Source organism: Molossus molossus, unplaced genomic scaffold, assembly GCF_014108415.1.
Source record: "Molossus molossus isolate mMolMol1 unplaced genomic scaffold, mMolMol1.p scaffold_m16_p_2, whole genome shotgun sequence".
NCBI lineage: Eukaryota > Metazoa > Chordata > Mammalia > Chiroptera > Molossidae > Molossus > Molossus molossus.
Genome location: NW_023425355.1, coordinates 106,165,836 through 106,188,989, shown reverse-complemented (window position 1 = coordinate 106,188,989; position 23,154 = coordinate 106,165,836). Strand labels below are relative to the sequence as shown.

At 40.8% G+C, this 23,154-nt stretch overlaps 1 protein-coding gene, 1 non-coding gene and 1 pseudogene across 3 annotated transcripts; all 3 read left to right on the top strand.

Moving 5' to 3' along the window:
• Positions 1-218: 218 nt before the first annotated feature.
• Positions 219-13,342, top strand: RGN (regucalcin). 2 transcript variants are annotated; one of them, XM_036270633.1, is made up of 6 exons: positions 219-412; positions 2,398-2,580; positions 8,676-8,891; positions 11,391-11,522; positions 11,877-12,031; positions 12,924-13,342. In XM_036270633.1, exons 1-6 carry the CDS (start codon positions 250-252, stop codon positions 12,972-12,974), a joined length of 900 nt encoding a protein of 299 aa, XP_036126526.1. In that variant the 5' UTR covers positions 219-249; the 3' UTR covers positions 12,975-13,342. The 2 variants fall into 2 exon arrangements, with proteins under 2 accessions (XP_036126526.1, XP_036126527.1); XM_036270634.1 differs by lacking the exon at positions 8,676-8,891 and having other exon boundaries at positions 250-412; positions 12,924-12,974.
• Positions 13,343-16,825: 3,483 nt separating this feature from the next.
• LOC118636830 lies at positions 16,826-16,946 on the top strand. Its single transcript, XR_004960802.1, has one exon. It is a non-coding gene; the product is annotated as a small nucleolar RNA SNORA32 (small nucleolar RNA).
• Positions 16,947-22,609: 5,663 nt separating this feature from the next.
• Positions 22,610-23,037, top strand: LOC118635752 (annotated as a pseudogene).
• Positions 23,038-23,154: the final 117 nt, after the last annotated feature.

Here is a 23,154-nt window from a genome sequence, read left to right as displayed (position 1 = left end):
AAATTGGTTAAAGATGTCTCATGCTATCGCCTATCAGCTCTTTGTTCTCTTTCAGACACCTCTCCTCCTGCCACATTGCATATTTTATTCTGATTTGGGGAAAGTGTGCCCAGCCTTTTTAGTGCTAATAAAAACAACTCAAGCTCTATTGGGAATTTACCGGGGTCTCAAGCTAGATGTGCTGAATTTGCTCCATGAGATTACATTTCATTTTGTCTCTGTCACCTTCAGTAGATCTCCCCCGTGACAATGTCTTCCATTAAGATTGAGTGTGTCCTGCCTGAAAATTGCCGGTGTGGTGAGTCTCCAGTGTGGGAGGAAGCATCCAACTCTCTGCTCTTCGTAGATATTCCTGCAAAAAAGGTTTGTCGATGGGATTCGCTAAGCAAGCAAGTTCATCAAGTGACTGTGGGTAAGGATGAAAGCCAGGCTCAGATCCACCCAGCCAGCCATCTTTTCCCTGGGGAGGGGTGGTCACTTAGAGTGTCATTCCCCTGGGAACTTCTTGTGAAAGCATGCTGAATATGCTTTAAAACTTATAGATTGTCATGCTGTCTGCATCCTCCCACTTTGACCCAGGAGTCAATTCTGGATGGTCAATATTTGCCTCTTCCTCTGTTTGTGAGGGGCAGCATTCCCCATTTCGTTCTGATAATGAGGCACTGTAGAATCTTTCCTTATCACCTTCAGATAACAGCACTGTAAACTGGAGACTATCTACCTTGGGTCAGAACAAGGGCTTAATTTTAAAAATAAATAACAGGTATATCCCTTCTTTGAATGTAAAAAGAAGAGCGTTCAGACTTATAAAGCATCAACCAGGACTATCTATTCACTCTACAAAATAGGGTTCACAACAGAATTCCAGTGCCTTTGAGTGTGATTCTGTTTGTGGCTATGTGATTTTCAGAGGAGGAGTTTATGACATTCTATGGCCCAAGAGGATGGGCTTGACTGGTTAGCCATAGAGAAAGAAGTTTCTTGCTTTTATTATTGTGTTCCCAAGAAGCGATATCAGGCATTTATGTAGTATTGGGACACTTTCTCTCAAACCAGAACTGGGGAACCTCAAAATTTTATCAGTGTATTCCTACCCTAATCTGCAAACCCCACCCCAAATCATGAAAAGGGCTGGTGGTGTCAGCAGTAGCTTAGAAAGCTAACAGAAGTCTCATCCACAGGCTGGGATCCATGATGAAAATGTGACCCGTCTAATAGTGTCCTGCACATTCCCTAGGACCCTCAGTGGCACAAATGAACTTCTGAGCAGGGCTTTTAGCTGAGAGCTGCTCCCAGAGCACCCAGCACCTCACACTGAATAGGATTTGTTTTCCATGACTACTCACCATGGTAATCAATCTCTCCACTTTTAAAAAAAAAAAACATTTCCTTATACATGGAAAAATATTAAACTCAGAAAACCTAAAATTTAAAAATACAAAATATAATCATATAATGAAGACATGTGACTGTTTTATCACTGTATTCACTTTATTTATTTATTTATTTATTTATTTATTTATTTATTTATTTTTGTCCTCACCCGGGGACATTTTTCAATATTTTGTTCAGATAGAGTGGGAGGAAGAGAGAGAAAGAGAAACATCGATGTGAAAGGGACACATCAAGTAGTTGCCACCCACACGACCCAACCAGGGCCCGGGACAAACTGCAACCGAGGTACATGCCCTTAGCGGGAACCAAACCCGGGTCTCTCTGGACCGCAGGCCGACGCTCTAACCGCTGAGCCAAACCAACCAGGGCTGCATTCACAGTTCTATTTATATACTTCCAAGAAGGATTTGAGAAACGATTTTTAATTAAATTTAAATTACATTCCAATAAAATATTTTAATCAAATTAACTATTTGATTAAGTAAATTAAATAAATATTTACTTTTTAATTAATAGGGCTCCTTGAAAAAGACAATTCTGTATTGGAGGGAGAGAAGGATGTCACCAAACCTAGTTGCTGGAACTAAACAGAGTTTATCTCTGAATTCCCTGGAGATGAGGCAAATTGAGCATCTCTTGTTCTGTGACAATTGCTGTGGTGCCCCCCACCCAATTAGGAACCCCTCCTCTGAACTTGATGTGGTGCCTGCCCCAGTGAGTGGTGGCTGCTGTGGTTCTCTTTCTCTGCTAGGCTGGGAGCTTCCAGTAGAGTTGGAGTTCATTCACTTTTCTGTCCCTGCTGTCCAGAACAGCGCATGGAATTTATTATTAACAAATATACTCGGTTATGTAGCCTTTACTATTCAACAGAAGAAAGAGAGCACACCCATTGTCAAAACAGCTGCAATACTCTTAGAGACTCCAGGTGGCAGGATAGCCTCAGCGTGCTGCCCGGCCACTGGGCTGCTGGCTGCATCCTGACTGTTGCTTTTTCCTCTGCAGATGCCCCAGTCAGCTCTGTGGCCCTCCGCCAGTCGGGAGGCTATGTCGCCACAATTGGAACAAAGTTTTGTGCTTTGAACTGGGAAGATCAGTCAGCCATTGTCCTGGCCACAGTAGATAAAGACAAGAAAAACAATCGTTTCAATGATGGGAAGGTGGATCCCGCTGGGAGATACTTTGCTGGTATGGTTTATCTTTAGCACCTACTTACTGAGCTTGGGAGAAAACTGTATCACTTATAAAAGTCTCACTGCTTCAGTGGTAAAGTGTTACATATAATGAGTCTTGGGTTCTTTTATTATTACTTGAGTAATTTGTGTCACCAAAAAAAAAAAAAAAATCTCGAGAGAATAACTTAATAGATATTCCTTTCAGTTTCTGTCTCTAACGGAGACTAAAATTTGTATAGCAGTTTTATGGTTTAAATAAGTTTTAAATAAAGTTTTGTCATTGATGTTTAAATTAGAAATGATTTCAAATTTACAAAAAAAAAGAATCTTACAAACACCTATATACCCTTTGCCTGAATTCACCTATTGTCAACATTTTGTTCCATTTGCTCTCTCTAAATATATATATTTTTCTCTAGAATCATTTGAAAGTACGCTGCATATATCATATGCCTTTACTACCACAATACTTCAGTATGAATTTTCCAAGAAACATGACATATTCTTACATGAGCACAGTACAGTTATCAACTTAAAGAAGTTTAACATTGATACAATATTTTATCTGATATCTTATCTATATTCCAATTTTGCCTATTGACCATTTGGTTAATTTTTAATATCCTTTATAGCATTTTTCCCTCTAGTACAGGTTCCAGTCTAGGATCATGCATTGTGTTTAATTGTCATGTTTCTTTAATCTGGAACAAAATATAGCCTTTCTTTGTTTTTTATGACATTGCCATTTTTGAAGAACACAGTCTCAACCCAACTCCCTCCTTTTTCAATAGAACATTCCTCATGTTCCTCATGTTTTTGTGTTTGTCTAATGTTTTCTTGTGGTTGGACTGATGCTATGCATTCATGGTCAGAATACTGCATAGGTGATGTCCTGCCCTTCTTGGGGTATCCCATCTGGATACCATCTGTCCCTAACTGGTAATGTTAGATTTGATCACCCAATCAAGGTCTTCTCAGATTTCTCTACTGCATAGTTATTATTTAATTGCAATTTATAATCATTTTGTAAGATTTGTTTGTTATTTATTGCTGTGTAAACAATTTCCCTAAAATAAAATGGCTTAAAATAGCAAACATTTATTATCTCACACCCTTTCTGGAGGTCTAGAATATGGGTGTGGCTTAGTTAAATGGTTCTAGTTCAAGGTTATGTCATAAAATTGCAGTCATGCTGCCTGTTGAGGCTACAGCCTCAGAAAGGACTATAGTGTCTGAAGGGACCTGGAGGATCTGCTTGTAAACTCAATCATGTGGGGGGTTGGCAGGAGGCTTCTGTCCCTTCCTAAGGGCTGCTTGGGACATGGCTTTCCCCACAGCTGGTGATGAGAGAAAGAGGAAGGGAGGGAGGGAGGGAGGGAAGAACGAAGGAAGGAAGGAGGGAAGGAAGGAAGGAAGGAAGGAAGGAAGGAAGGAAGGAAGGAAGGAAGGAAGGAAAAGAAAGAAAGAAAGAAAGAAAGAAAGAAAGAAAGAAAGAAAGAAAGAAAGAAAGAAAGAAAGAGCAAGTCAGCCCAAGATGGAAGCTAGTCTTACTATAACCAGTCTCAGAAGTGGCATAGCATCACTTCCGCCACGTACCATTGGTCACACAGGCAATGATGGAGGGAACTGTACAAGGGTGTGAATACTGGGAGGCAGGGATCATTAGGGGCCATCTTGGTGCTGGCTACAAAATGAGGTGGTACTTTAAGTCCAAGCAAATATCCTGGTCCTCATCAAAATTTCTCACTTAGGTTTTTTATGTTTTTTTTTATCCTCACCAGAGAACATTTTTCCTTTCTTTGTTCAGATAGAGCGAAAGGGAGAGAGAGGAAGAGAGAGATAGAAACATTGACGTGAAAGGGACACATCGAGTGGTTGCCACCCACATGACCCAACCCGGGCCGGGGACAAACTGCAACCGAGGTACATGCCCTTAGCGGGAACCGAACCTGGCTCTCTCCAGACCACAGGCCGATGCTCTAACCGTTGAGCCAAACCGGCTAGGGCTCTCACTTAGGTTTTACATTCTTTGATGATTCTCACTTGAACCAATCTTTACTGTGATGGTTGCAGAATGACTTATATACAGCTTTAATTGATTTTTAACTACAGTTTGAACTTAAATAATGCATTTCACATCTATTTCTCATTTACCTCCATCATAACAACCCTATAAGTTAGTTGAAGTTGATTCTAAATCCCTGATGTTTTCACTGCCTCCTCCCATTATCAGCCATGCTGTCCTGGCTCCATTCACTTTCAACATGGAAAGGTAGGTGAGATGTAAGCAGCTCGCTGTGGGTTGCTTTCCATCTTCCTGGACTTGACACAACCACAGATGTAGTCCAGGTTGACAGATTAAAAATGAGAATCCATTGGAAGCCCTTCTGCTGGTAATTTCTGCAGGATAAAGAAATATGATTGGATACTTTACCTCCTGTTGAAATTGATTTTATGGCTAGAATTTTACAGTTCTGTAGCACTTTGTGAGACAAAATAAAGATGTCTTCAAAGACCTGAGTTCTTAGCCTGGGGCCCCTAATTCTTAACTTGTACCCTTAGGAGACCCCTTAAAATTATAGGCATCATTGTGAGATACATACTGGTTGTGTGCATCTGCCAGAAGCGCCTGAGAACCTTTTTCTAGAAAGAGTGCATATCTTTCAGCAGGTGCTAAGAGGTGTCCCTGGACAAGAAAAGGGTGGGGTCATCTGATAATCTAGCAGCGGTTCTCAACCTGTGGGTCGTGACCCTTTTGGGGGTCGAACGACCCTTTCACAGGGGTCACCTAAGACATAACAGTAGCAAAATTATAGTTATGAAGTAGCAACAAAAATAGTTTTATGGTTGGGGATCACCACAACATGAGGAACTGTATTAAAGGGTGGTGGCATTAGGAAGGTTGAGAACCACTGGATCTAGAACCAATATTTTACCACTTCAGTTTGTTCTCACCTCTTTATGCTATAGTTGTCTTTATATACATACATTAAAAATTCCATCAGAAGCCCTGGCCGGTTTGGCTCAGCGGTTAGAGCGTTGGCCTGTGGTCTGGAGAGACCCGGGTTCGGTTCCCGCTAAGGGCACGTACCTCGGTTGCAGTTTGTCCCCGGCCCTGGTTGGGTCGTGTGGGTGGCAGCCACTCGATGTGTCCCTTTCACGTCAATGTTTCTCTCTCTCTCTCTCACTCCCTCCCACTCTATCTAAACAAAAGTGTCCTCAGGTGAGGATAAAAAAAAAAAAATTTCATCAGAAAATGTAGTTTTTGCAAAAAAAAATGCAGTTTTTGCCAAAAAAAAAAGTCACTTTTGCTTTCAACAATCAGAAATATTTTTTTAATCCTCGCCGGGAGACATTTTTTTTTTTGCATTTATCTTTACATAGAGTGGGAGGGAGAGAGGGAGGACAAGAGAGAGAGAGAGACATCGATGTGAGAGAAACACATCGACTGGTCGCCACCCACACGGCCCCAACCGGGGTCAGGGACAAACTGCAACCGAGGTACGTGCCCTTAGCGGGAACTGAACTCTGGTCTCTCGGGACCGCAGGCCGACGCTCCAACCGCTGAGCCAAACCGGCCAGGGCCAGAAATATTTTTAAAAAATTTTTTCCTTCACTGATTTTAGAGAGAGAGGAAGGGAGAGGAAGAGAGAGAAACATCAACGAGAAAAAACATGGATCGGCCACCTCCTGATGCCCCCCACTGGGAATCAGGCCCACAACCTGGGCATGTGCCCTGACCCGGAATTGAACCAGCAACCTCTTGGTGCATGGGTGGACGCTCAACTACCCAGCCACACTGGCTGGGCGACAATCAGAAATATTTTAAAGAACTAAAGAGATGAATAGTCTATTATATATACTCATATATTTACTATTTCTATTGCTCGTCTTTCCTTTCTTATGCTTCATACTTCCTTTTGGTATCATTTTCCTTCTGTCTGAAGAACTTCCTTTAGCACCTCTTTTAGATCAGGTCTATTGGCTATTAATTCTCTTAGTTTTACTTTATATGAGAATGTGTTTCTTTCACCCTCATTCTTGAAGGATATTTTTGCTGAATATAGTATTTTAAGTTGACACTTTTTTTTCTTTCAGCATGGTTTCTCGTGAAAAATTTATGGTCATTGAAATCATTACTCATATATAGATATACAGATATATAGATATTTAGAAGGGGACAATGGGCAACTTTTATTTTTTATTTATTTATTTATTTATTATTTTTAATTTTTTTTGGTGGTATGTGCCCCTAGCAGGAACCGAACCTGGGACTCTTTGTCTGCTGAGCCAAACTGGCCAGGGCACTCCCCTATATTTAATATACTGTTTTTCTTTCATTAATTTCAAGGATTTCTATTTGACTTTAGTTTTCAGAAATTTGGTTATGATGTATCTGGGTATGGGTTTCTTTGGCTTATTCTGTTTTGGGTTTGCTCAGCTTCTTGGATCTATAGTTGTTTTGTTTTGTTTTGTTTTGTTTTGTTTGTGCTTTTCACCAAACTTGAGGAGTTTTGAGCCATTACTTCTTCAAATATTTTTTGGCCCTGTATTCTTTCTCTTCTTCTCTAGGAATCCAGTGACACATATGTTAGCCCTTTTGTTGTTGTCCCACAGGTCCCTAAAGTTCTGTTCATTTTTATTTCAGTCTATCATTTCTGTTGTTCAGATTCAGCAATTTCTATTGATCTACCATAAGGTACACTGACTCTTTCCTCTGTCATCTCTTTTCTGCTATTGGGTTCATCCAGTGAGATTTTTTAGTGCAGTTATTTTATTTTTCAGTTTTAAAATTTTCATTTGATTATCTTTATATCTTGTTTCTTTGGCAATATTTTCTACTTTGAGTTTTGTTTCAAGACTGTTTACAAATTGCTCATAAGAGCTGCTTAAATCTTTGTCAAATAATTCCAACATCTGTGCCAATTTTTTATTTCTGCATCTGTTGCTTCTTTTCCTATATGAGTTGAGATTTACACTCTTCTTTGTGTTGCCAGGTAATTTTGGACAGTATCCTGAACATTTTGACTATTATGTTACGAGACCCTGAGTCTTGTTTAAATCCTATGGAGAATGTTTATATATTTGTTTATTTATTTATTTTATTAATTTGTTTTTGTTACAGATGTTTCTCCTTTTTCCCCCATTGACACCCCCCTCCCCATCTCCCCCACTCCATCCCCAGCTTTGTTGTCTATTTCCATTGGTCATGCATATATGCATATAAGTTCTATGGTTTATCTCATCCCCCCCCAACACCCCCTCTTCTGAAGTTTGTCAGTCTCTACCCTACCTCTATGTCTCTGGGTCAATTTTGTTCATCAGTTTGTTTAGTTCATTATATTCCACAAATAAGTGAGATCATGTGGCATTTGTCTTTCTCTGCTTGGCTTGTTTCGCTTAGCATAATATTCTCCAGGTTCCTCCATTGCATCTCAAAGGATAAGAGATCTTTCCTTCTTACAACTTCATAGTATTCCATTGTGTACATGTACCACAGCTTTTCTATCCACTCATCTACTGATGGACAATTGGGTTGTTTCCAGATCTTAGCTATTGTAAATAGTGCTACTATGACTATAGGGGTACAAATATTCTTTCTGATTGGTGTTTCAGGCTTCTTAGGGTATATTCCTAGACATGGGATCACTGGGTCAAATGGCAATTCAATTTTTAACTTTTTGAGGTAACACCATAGTGTTTTCCATAGTGGCTGCACCAGTTTTAGTAAGTAATCTGTATGTTTAGGTTCAGACCTCAGACCACAAATTCCAACCTGCTTTCTCTTAGTGCCATTAGGATTTGTCCCACATACATACCACCCAGTGGTCAGTCTGAGACATAAAAGGAATTCTATCTACAGCACCACTCTCAGTGTTTGGTATGCTAATTAGAATCTGATCCATGCAAATACAAATAGAAGATTAGTTGCAGACAGTTTTATGTGGTTGCATTCCTGTGCGACATCCCTCTTCACTATCTCCAAGTACTTTCCAGTTGTCATTTTATTAAAATGAGGTTGGTGGGAAGAAACTCTGGTAAGAAAAGATGGTGTTGCCATACGCAAGATGCTGTGGGGCTGAGCTCAGCAATCTTTGGTTTTTGTAGGCACCATGGCTGAGGCAACAGCCTCAGGAGTTCTGGAGTGGCACCAAGGGTCCCTGTACTCCCTCTTTCCTGACCACCACGTGGAAAAGTACTTTGACCAGGTGAACATCTCCAATGGTTTGGATTGGTCCCTGGACCACAAAATCTTCTATTATATCGACAGCCTGTCCTACTCCGTGGATGCTTTTGACTATGACTTGCAGACAGGAAAGATCTGTATGTACTTTTTCATTATTTCCCTTAATACCGCTCATATTTTTTCATATGTATGTCATTAGTAAGCTGCCTGTCCCTCCACCCATGTGAAATGGTCCTTACTTTGTCAAATAGAGAGCTGTCCAATGTTATTATCCTAGTGTGGTAATGACTACACAGACTTGACTATGATGCCAGTCAAGCCATGGCTCTTAACACAACTAAATATGGCCACAGTTGGCATAATATGGATAGATCTTTAATCCTCTTCCTTGCCACCATCACTAGAAAGAGGCTCACTGTAAAATGTATCCTGTTTTACCAGGAGGTGCCTAAAGGCAGATAATATGAGTAGAATGGAGTAAAAGAACAGAAAATTAGTTTGGGGTTGATATTTCTTTCTTTTCTTTTTATTTTTCTTATTTGTACTTTAACTATAAGCAAGTGCTCAGAGACAAATGAACAACCCTTCATATTGGAAAAGTAGCCCTGTCAAGGTAGCTCAGTTGGTTGGAGCATCATCCTGTACACCAAAATGCTGCAGATTTCATTCCCAGTCAGGGCACATACCTACATTAAGGGTTCTATCCCTGATCGGCGAATGTAAAGAAGGCAACTGACCGATGTTTCTCTCTCACATCAATATTTCTCTCTCTACCTTCTCCCCTTCTTCTCTCTCTAAAAATCAATAAAAACATGTATATGCTCGGGTAAGGATTTTTTTTAACGGAAAGGTAAAAAAAAAGTAGTTATAGATTGTTCAAGTCCATCAATGGATTCTAAATAAGCCATAGTTGGAAAATGGGAGGGAAGGAATTATTGAGAAGAATTTAGAAGGGAGTGCTTGACATTGTTTCATGAAAGGTGCCAAACCACAAGAGCAAAACCAATAATTAAATTGACTTGAAAAAAATCACAAGACTCTTGTGTAGATTTAATCAGAGGTAAAATATTCCAGTACAAATGTTTTGTTTTCAAATATATAGTGTTCTTTTTTAAAAAATTTTTTCTTTATTGATTAGAGAGAGAGAGAAAGAAGAAAAGAGCAGGAGAGATAGAAACATCAATGAGAGAGAACATCGATTGGCCACCTCCCACATGCCGCCAACTGGGGGATCAGGCCCACAACCTGGGCATGTGCCCTGACCGGGATAGAACTGGCGACCTCTTGGTGCATGGGTCGACGCTCAACCAGTGAGTCATGCTGGCCAGGCTACAGTGTTCCTTTTTTATGACTGTTTTTACCCATCTTACTTATACATGGTTTTAACATTTTTTCCATTATACCTCAATTTCATTACTGTGATGACCTGCATTTTGTAGTGTAAATTTTCTCTGGATTTTATGTTTGTTTTTTGTATTCTCTGATTCCCCCTTTAGGGCTAGCTAATTAGTTTCAGAATATGCCTCCTTTCAGACATAAACTCTTCTAATATTTAGTTTTGTTTTTTTTTTTATCCTCACTTGAGGACATTTTTCCATTTTTGTTCAGATAGAGTGGGAGGGAGAGAGAGAGAGAGAGAGAAACATCGACGTGAAAGGGACACATCGAGTGGCTGCCACCCGCATGACCCAACCAGGGCCGGGGATAAACTGCAACCGAGGTACATGCCCTTAGCGGGAACCGAACCCGGGTCTCTCTGTACCGCAGGCTGACGCTCTAACCGCTGAGCCAAACCAGCCAGGGCTAATATTTAGTTTTGACAAGGTGATTACGAAGCATTTAGTCAGACAGAAACAGAACTCATACATCGTACTAGTTTTTATGAATGAATTTGAGTTAATCAAAGTAGTCATTTTTGTAAGTAAAACAGCAAAGGTCAAATTGCAGACTGAAGTATATCTGAGGTGGGCGTGCAGAACTTCAGTTCAGGTCAGTCTCAAAAAGATCTATTGGTATTTTATTAAGAATTCTGTTTTGTTTCCTCTCCTCCACTGAAAGCTTAGACAGACATGTCTGTACCCAAACTAAAGGGAATGAATCCACCCCAAATCATGTGGTAAAACTCCTTCATTGAGGGGTGCCCACTCATGTTTCTGGTGATTGTTTAGAGTTAGGAATCCTTCTGAACCATCCTGCCTATGGTGCCTATACACCAGACCCTGGATAAGCAGAAGTGATCAGTATTTTTTTTTTATCCTCACCTGAGGACATTCTTCCATTTTTTGTTCAAATAGAGTGGGAGGGAGGGAGGGAGGGAGGGAGAGAGAAACATCGATGTGAAAGGGACACATGGAGTGGCCTCCACCCGCACAACCCAACCAGGGCCAGGGACAAACTGCAATCGAGGTACGCGCCCTTAGCGGGAACTGAACCCGGGTCTCTCCCGACCGCAGGCCGATGCTCTAACCGCTGAGCCAGATCGGCCAGGGCAGAAGTGATCAGTATTTATAATCAGCTTGATTGCTCATTGTTTGATGCTTAGTATTGAGTGGCCTGTTACTCGGGGGTGGGTGTGTGGGTGTGTGCATGTGTGCGTGTGTGTGTGCGCGCGTGTGTGTGCTTTTTTTAAACCATAGGCAATCGCAGAAGTGTTTACAAGCTGGAGGAAGAAGAACAAATCCCAGATGGAATGTGTATGGATGCTGAGGGGAAGCTCTGGGTGGCCTGTTACAACGGAGGAAGAGTGATTCGTTTAGATCCTGAGACAGGTAGGCCCACAAAATAGTGGAAAATCCTCATCATGTCTAGAAAACACCAGATACTAAGGAATGGAGAACTTCATTACTCATAAAGTTAGACAGCAATATATTCAAAGATCTCAATCGGATGATTCTGGAAATAAAGGCCAAAGATATAACCCCAAATTTATAGTCAGAATTTTTCTTTTGCAAGTAAGTCTGTTTGCTCAAAATAGTCAGGGAAGGTAGGTTAAATACATGGTTGAAGTCTGACCTCCACCATCTTCTTTAAACTTCGCTATCACTCTACAAAGGGTCCTGAAAGCTTTCGCAGGTTGGAAATTTGCTAGAAGTAGACTTTAAATAAAATATTTGGTGCTCTAGGGAAAAGACTTCAAACTGTGAAGTTGCCTGTTGATAAAACAACCTCATGCTGCTTTGGCGGGAAGGATTACTCTGAAATGTATGTGACCTGTGCCCGGGAAGGAATGGACCCTGAGAGTCTTTTGCAGCAACCTGAAGCTGGTGGAATATTCAAGGTGATCTGGCTATTTCTTTTCTTCAAGGGTGAGGTAGAAGGTCCTCAGTTAAGTAATCGAGGGATCAGTGCTTTTTCATACTTCCAGAACATAATTCACTTTAGCATTTTAAGCTCATTGTGCTAGACTTAAAAACATTTTATTTAGATATTCTAGTCTGAAAGTTATCTGAAGTCCAGGACAATCTTTTTAGACTCTTTTGTACAGTTGTTTTACTTCAGTAGTGTTTGATGAAATTCTATAAATCAGTAGAATGAGCTTGGGAAACCAGTATTTGAAACAAGTTTATAAGATTAGTTGTTTTGATGTCACAAGAATCTTTTCAGGTTTTTAAGTTGTTTACAACAAAACAAACACCGATAAAAATTATAGACCTTTTGACCTGGCTGGTGTGGCTCAGTTGGTTAGAGCATCGACCCATACACCAAGAAGGTGACGGATTTGATTTCCAGTCAGGACACATACCCAGGTTGGATCCCTAGTCGAGCCATGTGCAGGAGGCAACTGACTGGTTTTTCTTCCTCTTATGGATGTTTCTCTCTCTCTCTCTTCTCTTTCAAAATTAATTTAACTTTTTAAAATTATAGACCTTTTGAGCTGAAAAGAAATGTAGGAATCATTTGGTTCAAATCTCTTTCTTAACAGCTGAGAAGATGCTAGAGATAAATTCATTTTTAAATCCAAGTTAGTTGTAAATGGTTGCTAGTTAGATTATTATCTGTGTGAACAATTGAGATAGATCATAAATACCTAATCAAACAATTCTTTTTTATGATAAAAAATAAAACAAGAATAATAGGTGGCTAAATATATAATATGAATCATAAAAATCATTTTGAAGAATATTTGTGAATTACTTTTTATCACAGTTTCTCTTTTCTTTTTTTAACAGATAACTGGCCTGGGGGTCAAAGGAATTCCTCCCTATCCTTATGTAGGATAAGTGACAGGCCTTCCTTCCTATTGGACGAAACTTTGAAGACAACTAAAAAATTCTGGAGCTGAAATTTTAGTCTAGTTACAAAAAAATGAGGCAATGATATTATAACAGAATTAAAATTTTATTTACTGTTTTTTAAATGTAGAGATTTTTAACAAGAGGTGGCAGGTGGTTTGAAAACATACTATAAGGCCTTCTGCTATGGAACTATATAAATGTCAAAAATTGTTCAACTGCCAACCCACTTCTTGATTCTTTACAAATTGCTGGAGGAGAGGGGGAGAGGGAAGAGATGTATCTATTCTTTATTCTGCCTTCCACGCTACTATACCTAAAGCTTCAAACAAACTAATAAATAGTAATCTGGTAAAGACTTATTACAGTTATGTTCCTTTTTATTTTCATCATAATCTTATAAAATGTGCTGCAATGGTAACCTACCTTCGTATTACTCTTCTTATATATTATTTTACTAAACTAAAATATCGCTAGAGGATACAGATTAAACACTGGCAAAATTCATAGTTCCAACTGCCACCTAATAGATGTAAAAGTAATATATTACTTTGGAAATAATATTTTTTAAAATAGCTTTATTGAGTTATAATTGACCTACATTTATTTAAAGTATACAATTTGAATATATATATATATATATATATATATATATATATATATACACACACACACACAATAAGCAAGATAATGAATCTATCCACTATCCCTTTGTAATACTTTCCTTTGATCCCTCTGTATGCCTACCATTATCACCAGGAAACCACTGATCTGATTTCTATCACTATAAATTAAACTTAAAATTGGGTAGTGAGATTTCTTTATTTGTTCTTTCAAAGTTGTTTTAGCGCCCTGGCCGGTTTGGCTCAGCGGTTAGAGCGCCCACCTGCGGTCCGGAGAGACCCGGGTTCGGTTCCCGCTAAGGGCATGTACCTTGGTTGCAGTTTGTCCCCGGCCCTGGTTGGTCATGCGGTCGATGTTTCCCTCTCTCTCTCTCTCTCTCTCCCTCCCACTCTGTCTGTACAAAAAATGGAAAAATGTCCTCGGATGAGGATAAAAAAAAAAAAAAGAAGAACACAAAGTTGTTTTAGTTATTGTAGTTCCTTTAGCGTTCCATATAAATTTTAGAATCAACTTGACTATATGTACAAAAAATCCTGCTGCAATTTTTTTTTTTTTTTTATCCTCACCCGAGGATATTTTCCCATTTTTTGTACAGATAGAGTGGGAGGGAGAGAGAGAGAGAAACATCAACATGAAGGGACACATCGAGTGGCTGCCACCCACATGACCAACCAGGGCCGGGGACAAACTGCAACTGAAGTACGTGCCCTTAGCAGGAACCGAACCCGGGTCTCTCCGGACCGCAGGCCGACGCTCTAACCGCTGAGCCAAACTGGCCAGGGCCCTGCTGCAATTTTAATTGGAATTGCCTTAAATCTGTAGAATAATTTGGAGAGAACTGGCATCTTTACTATTTTGAGTCTTCTAATGCATGAACACCGCATGTCTTTCTAATTATTTAGTCTTCTTTCTTTTTTTTTTTTAGTTATAGTTGATACACAGTCTTCGATTTCTTTTATCAGCATTCTGTAAATTTCAGCATACAGATCTTAGATGTGTTTTGTTAGGTTTATATCCAAGTATTTCATTAGTTGGGGCTATCGTAGATATTATTATTTTAAAATTGTTTGTTTCAGACTATGAGGTATCACCTCACACCTGTCAGAATGGCCGCCATCAACAAATCCTCAAACAACAAGTACTGGCGAGGGTGTGGAGAAAAGGGGACTCTAGCACACTGCTGGTGGGAATGCAGACTGGTGCAGCCACTATGGAAAACAATATGGTGTTTCCTCAAAAAATTAAAAATTGAACTGCCACTTGACCCAGTAATCCAAATTCTAGGAATATATCCTAGGAAGCCCGAAACACCAATCAGAAAGAATATATGCTCTCCTACGCTCATAACAGCACTATTTATAGTAGCTAAGACCTAGAAACAGCCCAAGTGTCCATCAATAGATGAGCAGATAAAAAACCTGTGGTACATTTACACAATGGAATACTATGTAGCTATAAGAAAGAAAGATCTCCTACCCTTTGAGATGACATGAAGGGACCTGGAAAGCATTATGCTAAGTGAAATAAGCCAATCAGAGAAAGACAGTATCACATGATCTCACTTATCTGTGGAATATAATGAACAAAATAAGCTGATGAACAAAATAGATCCAGAGACATGGAAGTACGGTTCAGACTGACAAACCTCAGAGGGAAGGGGGGTGGGAGGGCAGGAAGAGATAAACCCAAGAACTTATATGCATATATGCATAACCAATGGACACAGACAATAATATGGTGAAGGGAGGACCAGAAGGAACACGGAGGAGGGTTTCTAAGGGAGGGAGGAGGAGCGACGTCTGTAATAAAAAATGTTTCTTTAATTACAATTAAAATAATTGGTCATTACCAAGGCTTTTATTTATTTATTTTTTTTTCAGGAGAAAGAAAGGCTATGTTATTTGCCCACATTTTTACTCTTTCCATTGTTCATTTTTTTCTTTCCCCCTGCTGTTCCTGGAGTCCTTATTTTATCATTTCCCTCCTGTATTCCCTTATTGTTCTATCTTCAAGTTTAAGTTCCTTTAGCCATTCTTTTAGGGTACATCTGTTGGCTCCAAATTCTCTTAGTTTTCTTTCATCTAGTAGAATCTTGAGTTATTCTTCATTTCGGAAGGACATTGTCGCTGGATGTAGGCTTGTAGTTTGACAGCTCTTTCCTTTCAGTGCTTGAAAATCGCTGTCCACCTCCTCTGGCATCCATGGTCTCTGTCATTCAACTTGTTTTTCCTCTATAGCTAAGCAATTGTTTTTCTCTGCTTTCAAGATTTTTTTTTTTTTTTTTTTAGTTTACAGAAATTTGACTACAATGTATCTTGGTGTGAATTTCTTTGGGGTTAGCTTCTTAAAGTCACAGGTTTTTATTATTTGCCAAATTCAGAAAATTTCAGCCATTATTTCCCTAAATACTATTTATTTATTTATTTATTTATTTATTTATTTATTTATTTTTTATTCTTTAATTTTATTTTTGTTACAGATGTTTCTCCTTTTTTACCCCATTGACACCCTCCTCCCCATCCCCCCCCCCACTCCGTCCCCGGGTTTGTTGTCCATGTCCATTGGTTATGCATACATGCATATAAGTTCTGTGGTTTATCTCTTTCCATCCCCCACCACACCCTCTTCTGAGGGTTGTTAGTCTGTACCCTACTTCCGTGTTTCTGGGTCTACCTATTCCTCAGACTGTTGTATTCATTATATTCCACATATAAGTGAGATCATGTGGTATTTGTCTTTTTCTGCTTGGCTTGTTTCACTTAGGAAAATACTTTCCAGGTCCCTCCATGTCGTCTCAAAGGATAAGAGATCTTTCTTTCTTACAGCTGCATAGTACTCCATTGTGTACATGTACCACAGCTTTTTTATCCATTCATCTACTGATGGATACTTGGGCTGTTACCAGATCTTAGCTATTGTAAATAGTGCTGCTATGAACATGGGGGCACATATATTCTTTCTGATTGGTGTTTCAGGCTTCTTAGGGTATATTCCTAGAAGCGGGATCACTGGGTCAAATGGAAGTTCAATTTTTAATTTTTTGAGGTAACACCATAGTGGCTGCACCAGTCTGCATTCCCACCAGCAGTGCACTAGAGTCCCCTTTTCTCCACACCCTTGCCAACACTTGTTTGATGATTTGTTGATGGCGGCCATTCTGACAGGTGTGAGGTGATACCTCATTGTTGTTTTAATTTGCATCTCTCTGATGATTAGAGTCATTACCAAGGCTTTTAGAATGCAGTTTCTCATTTGCTGTGAACACGACCACAACATATTTTCTAATTAGGTTTTCTTTCTGCTACGTTGGTAGCATTCAGCCTATTGGGAACATTTTCTTAACCCTTATTTTCTTTGTCTTTTTTTTTTTCTTTATTGATTTTAGAGAGAGAGGAAGGGAGAGGGATAGAGAGAGAGAAACATCGATGAGAGAGAACATCTATCAGCTGCCTCCTGCATGCCCCCTACTGGGGATTTGGCCCACAACCTGGGCATGTGCCCTGATGGGGAATCGAACTGGCAACCTCTTGGTGCATGGGTTGACGCTTAACCGCTGAGCCACACTGGCTGGGCTTAACCCTTATTTTCATTGTCTAGATTAGCACTGTCCATTATAGGTATAACACAAACTATATGTGATTTTGTAATAGCCATTGGTAATCAGTAAGATTTTTACATAGTTTTCTTAGATCTCTGGAGTCTTGCAGATGTCCTCTTGTCTAGCTAATCCTTCTAGGTTGTTAGTGACCAGATAGTTTGTGATCACATGATCATCTCTATTTCTGTTATAGAGGACTGACTGAAATGACAACTGAATTGAGCAAAAAGAAAAGGGATTAAAGAGTCGAACTCTGGAGAAACTAGGACAATGTGTGGAAGAACTCAGAACATGTAAAATTTCTTAAATAAAAATTTATTAACTTTAAATAATTGTGCCTATGTTACAAATAATAAAAACCCTTTACACTTTTTGTAAAAATAAAATAAAATAAAAATAAGCATCTGTGATACTAAGGTGGAGGGTAGCCATTTGTTCTGTGTAATAGCAAAAGTCTTTTATTAAAGTCTTTATTTTTAAGAAAAATAAAGAAATAAATATTGTTTGTTTCCAGTTGTTCATTGCTCATTTATGAAAGTATGATTGGTGTTTATAGATTGACCTGATAGCTGACAACTTTGCTAAACTCACTTATTAATTCCAAAAGTATTTCTGCCACTTCTCTGGAATTCTTTAAAAATATAATTATGTCTTCTGTGAATAAAGACAGTTTTATTTCTTCCTTTCATATATATATATATATATATATATATATATATATATATATTGCCTTATTGCATTAAGACTGTCAGTACTATGTTGAATAGGACTAGTAAAAGTGGATATCCTTGCCTCGTCCCCAAACTTAGGAAAAAGCACGAGGTCTTTCTTCATTAAATATGATGTTAGCTGTAAGTTAGTTTGTAGATGCCCTTTCTCAGATTGGGAAAGTTCTCCTCTAGTTTGCTGAGAGTTTTATTATTATTATTTTAAATACTTTTTCTACATTTATTTATATGATCATGTGGTTTTTTCCTCTTTAGATGTTACTATGATAGACTTTTGCATTCCTGGGATAAAACCGCCCCCCTGGTGGCAGCATATTACTCTTTTTATATATTGTTGGATTCAAACTTTTAACATGTTGAGGATTTTTTTTTTTTTTTTTATCCTCACCCGAGGACATTTTTCCATTTTTTGTACAGATAGAGTGGGAGGGAGAGAGAGGAAGAGAGAGAGAGAGAGAAACATCGACGTGAAAGGGACACATCGAGTGGCTGCCACCCACACGACCAACCAGAGCCGGGGACAAACTGCAACCGAAGTACATGCCCTTAGCGGAAACCAAACCTGGGTCTCTCCAGACCGCAGGCCGACGCTCTAACCGCTGAGCCAAACCGGCCAGGGCGATGTTGAGGATTTTTGCATCTATGTTTATCAAAGATATTGGTGTCTGGTTTTCTTTATTTCTACCATCTTTGTCTGGTGTTGATATCAGGGTAATATGACTTAGGAAGTATTCTTTCCTCTTCTGTTCTCTGGAAAAGATTGTGTGTATTTATTGCTATTTAATAATTTTTTATTTTTATCCTCACCCGAGGACATTTTTCCATTTTTTGCACAGTTAGAGTGGGAGGGAGAGAGAGGGAGAGAGAGAGAGAGAGAGAGGGAAACATCGATGTGAAAGGGACACATCGAGTGGCTGCCACCCGCACGACCAACCAGGGCTGGGGACAAACTGCAACCGAGGTACATGCCCTTAGCGGAAACCGAACCCGGGTCTCTCCGGACCGCAGGTGGATGCTCTAACCGCTGAGCCAAATCGGCCAGGGCTATTTATTGCTATTTATTCTTTAAATATTCACCAGTGAAATTCACCAGTGAAACTATTTGGACCTGGCGATTTCTTTTTCAGAAAGTTTTAAAACTTTCCTTAGTAATTATAGAGCTACTCAGGTTATACTTTTACACTAAAGTCTAGTTTGTCCAGTTTTCTTTTGGTTCATGTTTGCATGGTATATCTTTTCCTATCCCCTTACTTTATTATTATTTCTTTTTATTCTCACCCGAGGATATTTTTAAATTTATCTCCAGATAGAGCAGGAGGGAGAGAAGGAGGAAGAGAGAGAGAGAAACATGGATGCGAGAGAGACACATAGATTGGTTGCCACCCGCACAACCAACCAGGGCCAGGGACAAACTGCAACCGAGGTATGTGCCCTTAGCGGGAACCGAACCCGGGTCTCTCTGGACCACAGGCTGACGCTCTAACCGCTGAGCAAAACCGGCCAGGGCTACCCCCTTACTTTTAAAGTACATATATCATTATATTTTAAATGAGTTTCTTTTTTTAAAATTCAGTCTACTTTTTTTTTTAAGTCCCACATCTTAGAGAACCCCCAAACTTGGATGAGTGATCATCTTATACCCCCTGCATATGTGATCTCATGAATCTTTTTTGTTTCACCCCCACTCTGTCTTTTGCAATCAAAGGAGTTCCGAGAGCAACAGCTCTGTAATGGGAGGTTCCCAGGGCTCCAAGGAAGGTGTAGATCAGGGATGATCTGAAGCACAAAATAGGGCACCTCCCCCCACATTCCCACCACTGCAGCTGGCTAGTCTCCTAATTCACTCACTTCCCTGTAGTGAGAGTGGTGGAATGATTGAGGAGCTCCGGGGACCAATGTGGAGTGTGCTAAGTACTTTGAGGAGGGAATCTCCTGGAATTTCAGGTGATCCCAAGCTCCCAGAGTAGCTCACCTACATTCTCTAGTACCCTGGACCCGAGAACTCAGCATAGTAGGACCCAGGCTCTAGCCCCCTTCCTTGTCAGTGGGAGCCTCCCCCGTGAAAAACAATAAATCCCCCGCACTATCTGAGTCATTTTTGGCCAATTCCTAAATGGCTATTTAATCGGCCAAACTTCTAAAAAGACATCTGCTTGACAGTGAATCAAAAGATCTGGTCAACCTTTGAACCTAGACTTAAGGTCAACCCCCAAATCAAAACATTCTGTCAAACCACAGAACAAACCAGCTGGTTAACCTGATTTACCAAAAAGCACTCTGCCATCATCCCTAAGGGTGCTTGCACATTTCTTGCTCAGCATGCCACAAACGCAAGGCCCTGACCACTCTTCACACAGGCCATTTTTCAGAGTTGTGTTTGTAGTAAGCTCCCTTGAGAAATGAGGTAACGTTTTCTTCAAAACAATAAGCAGGCTTGTTACTGCTCATTAAAAGAGCAATTAATCCCCCACATTCAGTGTTTCTTGCCTATAACACAACCCACTATATTCACAAGCATGCATCTAGGCCCAACTGTATAACCACCTTGGAGAACCAGCTCAAACCAGCTCATGCTGGCATTCTGGCTACTGCTTTTGCTGTTAATAGTAAAGTCCTCTATCTCTGACCCAGGAGTGTCATGTCTTCTGCTTACATCCATGAAATGGGATAATTTGTCAGCTTGCAAGTAGGGTAAAATCTCAGTCCCTTTATAGTTCTGGACATTGACCTGCACCCATCAGACCCTGAGTCCCCAATTCCCCCTCAAGAGACCAAGTCCCAATTTCAGCTGCAGAATCCAAGTCCCTATTTTTAGTCCTGAGAAGAAGTCTTCAATTTTCACTGCAGATGCTAAGTTCCAATTTTCATAAGTGGTCACCAAAGCTGTCTAACCACCTGACCTCAACAGAATATTTCATGATACCATTTCTCATGCAGAGGAGAAAGGAGTGGAGAGAGACTGGCAAAGGTAGACCCTGGAGTCTTTCATAGAGGGTACAGAGTCCTTTTAGAACTGATCCTAGGGAATCCAGGAACAATAAGCAATCCTGAGCAGGCCTTCTTACCCTCTGCAGCTGGTTATCTTTAAATAATGACCCAGATACCTGGAAGCCCCATTTCTTGAGTAAAAGAGGTTGTAGAGCAGTGAGACTGACATGGGACAACCCCAGGGGCCAACACTAAGGGTGCAGAGGCCTTTTAGGAAGGGCCCACTGGAGAAAAGAGATGACTCCAAATGCCAATGCATACTTCCTCAATAAAGTTGGCTAGACACAAAACCTGAACCTGTGCACTTAATGGCCTCATCTCTTGTACAGGGGAGGAAACAGTTGATGAGTATGGCACAAGTCAACCTGAGGTTCTCCCTGGTGAATGCAATGGCTTTTCAGGAGGAGAACGAGAGAAACTGGAAGGATCTGAAGCCCCAAGCAGCCTTTTCTTTCTGTATTCAGCTGGTCTTCCAATAACTACCAGAGATCATGTGGGAACATTAAAGAGCAGTGGAATCTAATGGGATGACCCCCAAGACCAATGTAAGGGTGCACAAATCTTTCAGGGGAATCTTCTGCGGAATAGGGACTATGTGACACCTCATCTAAGTTCTACCCTCTTCAGCCAGCTAGCTACCTGACATTGTCACTCTGATGACATGGTCTGGAAGGTTGATTGATTTGTTCAGTTTGACTCTGGAAGCTGGATTGACTTGCTCAGCTCCCCTGGACCTCCACACAAGATGCAGAGGCCTTTCAGGAGGTCGCCTCCAGGCACCTAGCACTTTGGAGGTTTCCACAGAGGGCAGGCTTGCTGGGTCCCAGGTTCCCACTTCTGCAACTAATGGGATCAGCACCCAAAGCCCCTGGAGTCTCTACAGAGGGTGCAGAGACCTTTGGGGGGAATGCCCTGACATTCAGGGTTGGTCCCCAGCTCCAGACCAAACTTGGCCAACTGCAACAGTTAATCATGCTACTGCAACCCAGTGACTTCTTGGCCTTGGTCATCGCCTGGGAGAAATCAGATAGCATCCGGAATGACTGGATGAGCCCCTGAGAGCCTCCCCAGTGAAGGAAGAAGCCTTTTAGGTGGAATTTCAGCTGACCAGGGGACATGTGAAACCTGATACTGTGCTCCCCCACCTGCAGATAGCTAACTATCTTAACATAGTCCTGGTTATTATCTGACCCCCACTCTTAACCTGAGGAGATCAAAAATAAGCAGGATCAGTAGCACCAGGAGGCCCAAAGGACCTGTGCAAGGGATGCAGAGGTGAAGGACGTCTCTGGAGGCCAACACAGAGCGTTCAGAGACCTTTCAGAAGAGGCCCTACTGTGGAACTGGAGTGATCCCAATCCCCAAGATGTGCTCCTCCAATTCCAATTGTAGCCAGCTAGCTAACCAATGTCAAGTAAGGAACGTCCTGGCCTTGTTTCTAACCCATACCTAACCCTGACCCTGAAACTGAACCCTGAAGTCAACCTAAAATTAACCCTAACTAACACTGATTCTGATCATGAACCCAACCCTCACATCAATCATAACCTTAAACCTGCTTCTAAACCTGACTATAAACCCTAACACTAAAGCTAACCGTAAACTAGATCCTAAACATTACCTGATCATGCTGTCTTCTCTGCACTGGGAGTAGCTCTCCTGCCACAGCCCCTCATCCCCTGGAAATGCACACCTGTGCCAAGTTTGTCTCCACCCCCTTCATGGTCAGGAGCACCTCTCAGCTGCTGAGCTGGTCACTGTCTGCAGTGGTGCTGAAACGGCCAGACACTGACAGATGAGAGCCTCAGCATCTTGGCAGCCCTATGTCCCCTACCTGACCTCACTTATTTCTAGCCGCAGCTTCCAAACCAGAACTATTTCAAGGGATGCTGACACAGCAGCCAAGTTCATCAGGGCTGGGGCTGCCACAGTAGGGGTGGTTGGCTCTGGGGCTGGAATTGGGACTGTATTCGGGGGCCTCATCACTGGTTATGCCAGAAACCCTTCTCTGAAGCAACAGCTCTTCTCTTACGCCATTCTGGACTTTGGCCTCTCAGAGATCATAGGGCTCTTATGCCTGGTGGTGGCCTTTCTCATCTTCTTTGCCATGTGAGGAGCCATTTTTATCTCCTGTAGTTCTTTCTCTTGTGTCTCTCTGCCTGTGTGTTCCTTTTCCTATACCTCCCCCAGGTAGCCTGGGGAAAGTGGCTGACTGCTGGCTTGACAAAGG

Excerpts from the sequence above, each read along its gene's own strand:
- RGN (XM_036270633.1), top strand. The coding sequence starts at position 250 with ATGTCTTCCATTAAGATTGAGTGTGTCCTGCCTGAAAATTGCCGGTGT. Across the intron at positions 413-2,397 it reads AGTTCATCAAGTGACTGTGG|ATGCCCCAGTCAGCTCTGTG; the intron begins GTAAGGATGAAA and ends TTTCCTCTGCAG. Across the intron at positions 11,523-11,876 it reads TCGTTTAGATCCTGAGACAG|GGAAAAGACTTCAAACTGTG; the intron begins GTAGGCCCACAA and ends TTGGTGCTCTAG.